General features: G+C 36.0%; 1 protein-coding gene across 4 annotated transcripts in view; it reads left to right on the top strand.

Annotated features, from left to right (window-relative positions):
* Nucleotides 1–3546, top strand: part of UBR1 (ubiquitin protein ligase E3 component n-recognin 1) — a 174781-nt gene that overhangs the window by 45636 nt on the left and 125599 nt on the right. For 2 of the 4 annotated variants that reach the window (XM_019519092.1, XM_019519090.1), the window contains exons 6-7: nucleotides 1521–1659; nucleotides 3429–3491. In XM_019519092.1, coding sequence (XP_019374637.1) covers nucleotides 1521–1659; nucleotides 3429–3491 — 202 coding nt within the window. Of the gene's footprint in view, nucleotides 1–1517; nucleotides 1660–3428; nucleotides 3492–3546 lie in introns of all 4 variants that reach the window. The other 2 variants (XM_019519091.1, XM_019519089.1) reach the window with 1 other exon arrangement.

Raw genomic sequence — 3546 nt, 5'->3', positions numbered from 1 at the left:
TCCTATGTCCTTGAAAGTTGGTAGGCTTCACGGCCTCAGTAGGGGCTACTATGCTTGCAGTTTTCGCCCCTCTGCGCCTTAACAGTCATGTGACATGAGTTTTGATTTCAAGACTTTGAGGTGCAGTTTCCCAGAAACTCCTGCACCTAAAACTTGGCAGACTCCATGGTCTCGGAAGGGGCTACCATCCCTGCAAGTTTCATCTGAATCGGGCAAGAAATGACAAAGTTATAGGCAGTTTTGTACTTCCCCCTTATAGCCTATGCGTGAAACGTTGAAACAGTGTTGAAACAGCAAAACAATTTTGACAAAATGAAATGGAACAGTGGTTTCGAAACCAAATGAAACACTGTCTTATCACAATGTTGAAATGGAAGTCAAAATGAAACGGTGCTGTTTCGCACAGCCCTAGTATTAATGTCCTGTACACACTTGTTAGTGCCGATTCCCTGTATATCTCTGTATGGCATTTCGGGACAACACTTTTATATATGTAAACATTAGCCTTTTTATGGAAAGGTTTGTTTGGTGCCAAGTGTTGAATTGGTTATGCTGGAAATTTTGCAAAAAGCCTCCTCCATCAAGGTGTAAAGAGACCACACTCTCTTTTTTTTAGAAAAGGAAAGTAAGAGCATGAAAGTGGTTGGGAGGAGAAATCCTTGCAGAAATAGCAGATGACTTAAATGCATTCTTGTTCTTGTGTTGGGCTAATGCCAATAAGTAGGTGTCATAGTGAAAACACTGTATGTTACCACTTACACTAATGGGATTTTCAGCCAGGGTGGTGCAACATGCTGGTTCCTTAAAATCCTTTTAAGGGTACCATGTTAGCCCTGTTAGGTATACAAACATGATTCACACAGTTACCCCAGAGATTTCAAAGAGGAATCTGTAGTGTTAAACAATATTCTGCCCTGTTGTGGGCTTTCTGAGTTGCTGTTCTTCTGTAGCCAAAAAATAAGGGAAAATGAAGAGCTGACATTTTCCAAGGGCTGCCTCAATTGTATTCTGGGGTGCCTCGAGTCTAGAAAGATTGAAGACCACTGACTTAGACTGTTGCTAGTGTCAGTTCTGGAAGCATATAAAAGTTCCTATTGTAGATTAGGTGTAATAAGAGAATGAAGGTTTTCCTTGCTTTTTATAGAACCTGGAGCTGATTAAGCATCTCTGTGATGCTTAGTTTCAGTTCTCAAACCGTGAATTTGTATCTCCACGTCCTTGTTAACAGCAGTATATAGAAATGAAATGAGAGAGAACAGACCTGATCAGCCCTCTTGTCTCATTGCACGTTTGTGTACACAAAGTCAAGCCCTTACATCTCTCTAAAAGTGCAAAGCTTCAAGAAGTTAAATGAATAGAGGATATCAAGCCAAGAATGCACTTTTTGTAGAAAACAGTGATTAAATAGAAGCTTCCTGACCAGTGACTTAAATTGAGATTTAAATCATGATTTAAATAAATTTGATTAAAATCAAACCTGCCCTGGTTTATTTAATTAAATATTGGCTTGTTCCCAGTAGAGAGAAGACTGATAATTACTACTGTGTCCTTTTCAATGATGAACATCATTCTTATGACCATGTCATCTACAGTCTACAAAGGGCACTTGGCTGTGAATTTGGAGAAGCCCAGTTGCACACTACAGCCATCGATAAAGAGGTTAGTATACTCTGTGTGCAGTAGAAATTCCGTTTTTTATGCATTAGGCAGAGCTGGTTGTAATGCTGTGTTTGTAGTAACTGTTTCTGAGTTGTTGGAGCTTAAAAAGAGATAATTGCAGAGACTGCAAACTAATTGTTAGTCAGTAGTTGCATGAAATATAAATGATGATTAAAGAAGGTGATCTGGTTTTCATATTGCATTGATTTGTTGTTCAAGACACAAAACAGGTTCTTAGAAAGGGGAAAAACCACAGATCTATTAGTTGAGGTTATTCCATTAAACACAGCCATCTTTTTCTTACTCTTTTGTATGAGTTTTATCTTTTAAGTTCTGTTTGGGTGAGAGAACTATGCATTTCAGATAAAAGGTATTAAAAGAAAAATATAAAGTACTGGCTTGCATATGCGGTAGTAATTTGGTCAGAATGATAAGCTACAATTTGCAGTCTTCTGATTCAGATTCTCAGTGTTTGATCTTTAAAGCTGTGAATCAAATGGATAAAATCAATGAAATTCCATTTGGAGGCTGACCATTGCACTTTTCCTTTCCTGACAACAACACTAAACAATACCTCTGTAAATATCTGTTCAAAATCAGTTGTGGACTTTGAACAGTTAATTTAAAGAATAGTCACTTAAAAAAAGATAAAATAAATGTCCTTAATTACGTTACATAATTTAGGTTCTTGTTCAATAGTGTAACTACTAGTAGGCTGCCTGATAAATTTTTGAAGTGCATATGCATGCATATGTATGTGTGAACACATACATGTGGATTTGTAGGTGCATAAAATATAGTAAAGTTTGAAGTATTTATAAAAACATGGACTTTTGATATTTTATATTTATTCCTGGTTTAGGCAATGAAAAAATTTGTTTAATATTTTTATAGTCTCACTGTCTGCCTCATGTACTACCACAATGCTACATTGTCTGTTCTGCAGACATTACAGAAGACAAAAAAATCTTTCTATAATAGTTTTTAAAGAAAGGTTATGTTTTTTTTGTTCCTCGATTTTATCCAAGATTGCTTTTTAATAAAATCTAAATTTTGGGTCAAAATGACCTGAATGTCCCTTTTACCATGTGGTAGAGATTGTGGTGCTTTAAATGCAAAATGCACCAGTGTGCACTACTAAATTTTAAATAACAATAGATTTACAACAGGACAATGCTTAATCCTAATTTTTCTTTAATTTTGCTGGGTAAAAGAGCCATTTAAAGACCATATTTATAGCTTTCTCCCTGTAGAATTTGAGACTGAGCTCAAATGGCTCCAGTCTATTGTCTTGGAGCAAAGTCTACAAGTGCTACGAAACTTATAGCTGTGAATATTGCCCCAAACTGACCTACAGAAATAAGAAATTAATCAATAGGAAAAGAGGAAAGGAAAATTGAAAGATGGGTGATAGGACAGGATGAATGTATTTTCTGCTAGGACAAAAATAGACACTGATTTTGGATACAGTGTTTTGCAGAAGTCTCATTCTTTTATTTTCTTGCAAATGTTAGTTCCTTTCTTTATATAATAGCATTAACATCTACACCCTTTTATGTCTTCATTTCGACATGTTACTTCAAATTATGTTAGTCTGAAAACTACTCATTTTTTGCACTGTTTTATTCTCAGATGTTCTAGAGCACCATATAACGAGTAACTTTTGTCCCAGTTTCTCTGAGTGATGTAATTTAGTAATGACTTGGCCTGTTTCCCTTTTAGTTTAATTTCAAATTGGTATCTTACTTGATATTTTGTTATTTAAACAGGGTCGTAGGGTTGTTAAAGCAGGTCCTTATGCATCTTGTCAAGAAGCAAAGGAGGAGATCAAGGTAAATTCATCCAGTCTTTTTCATAGTTTCTAGGGTCGGAAGGGACCTGAGCAGA

Source organism: Gavialis gangeticus, unplaced genomic scaffold (genome assembly GCF_001723915.1).
Source record: "Gavialis gangeticus isolate Ggan-Ray unplaced genomic scaffold, GavGan_comp1, whole genome shotgun sequence".
NCBI classification, from domain to species: Eukaryota; Metazoa; Chordata; order Crocodylia; family Gavialidae; genus Gavialis; species Gavialis gangeticus.
Note: the sequence above shows the minus strand (reverse complement) of the source record. Positions and strands in the feature narration are given on the sequence as shown.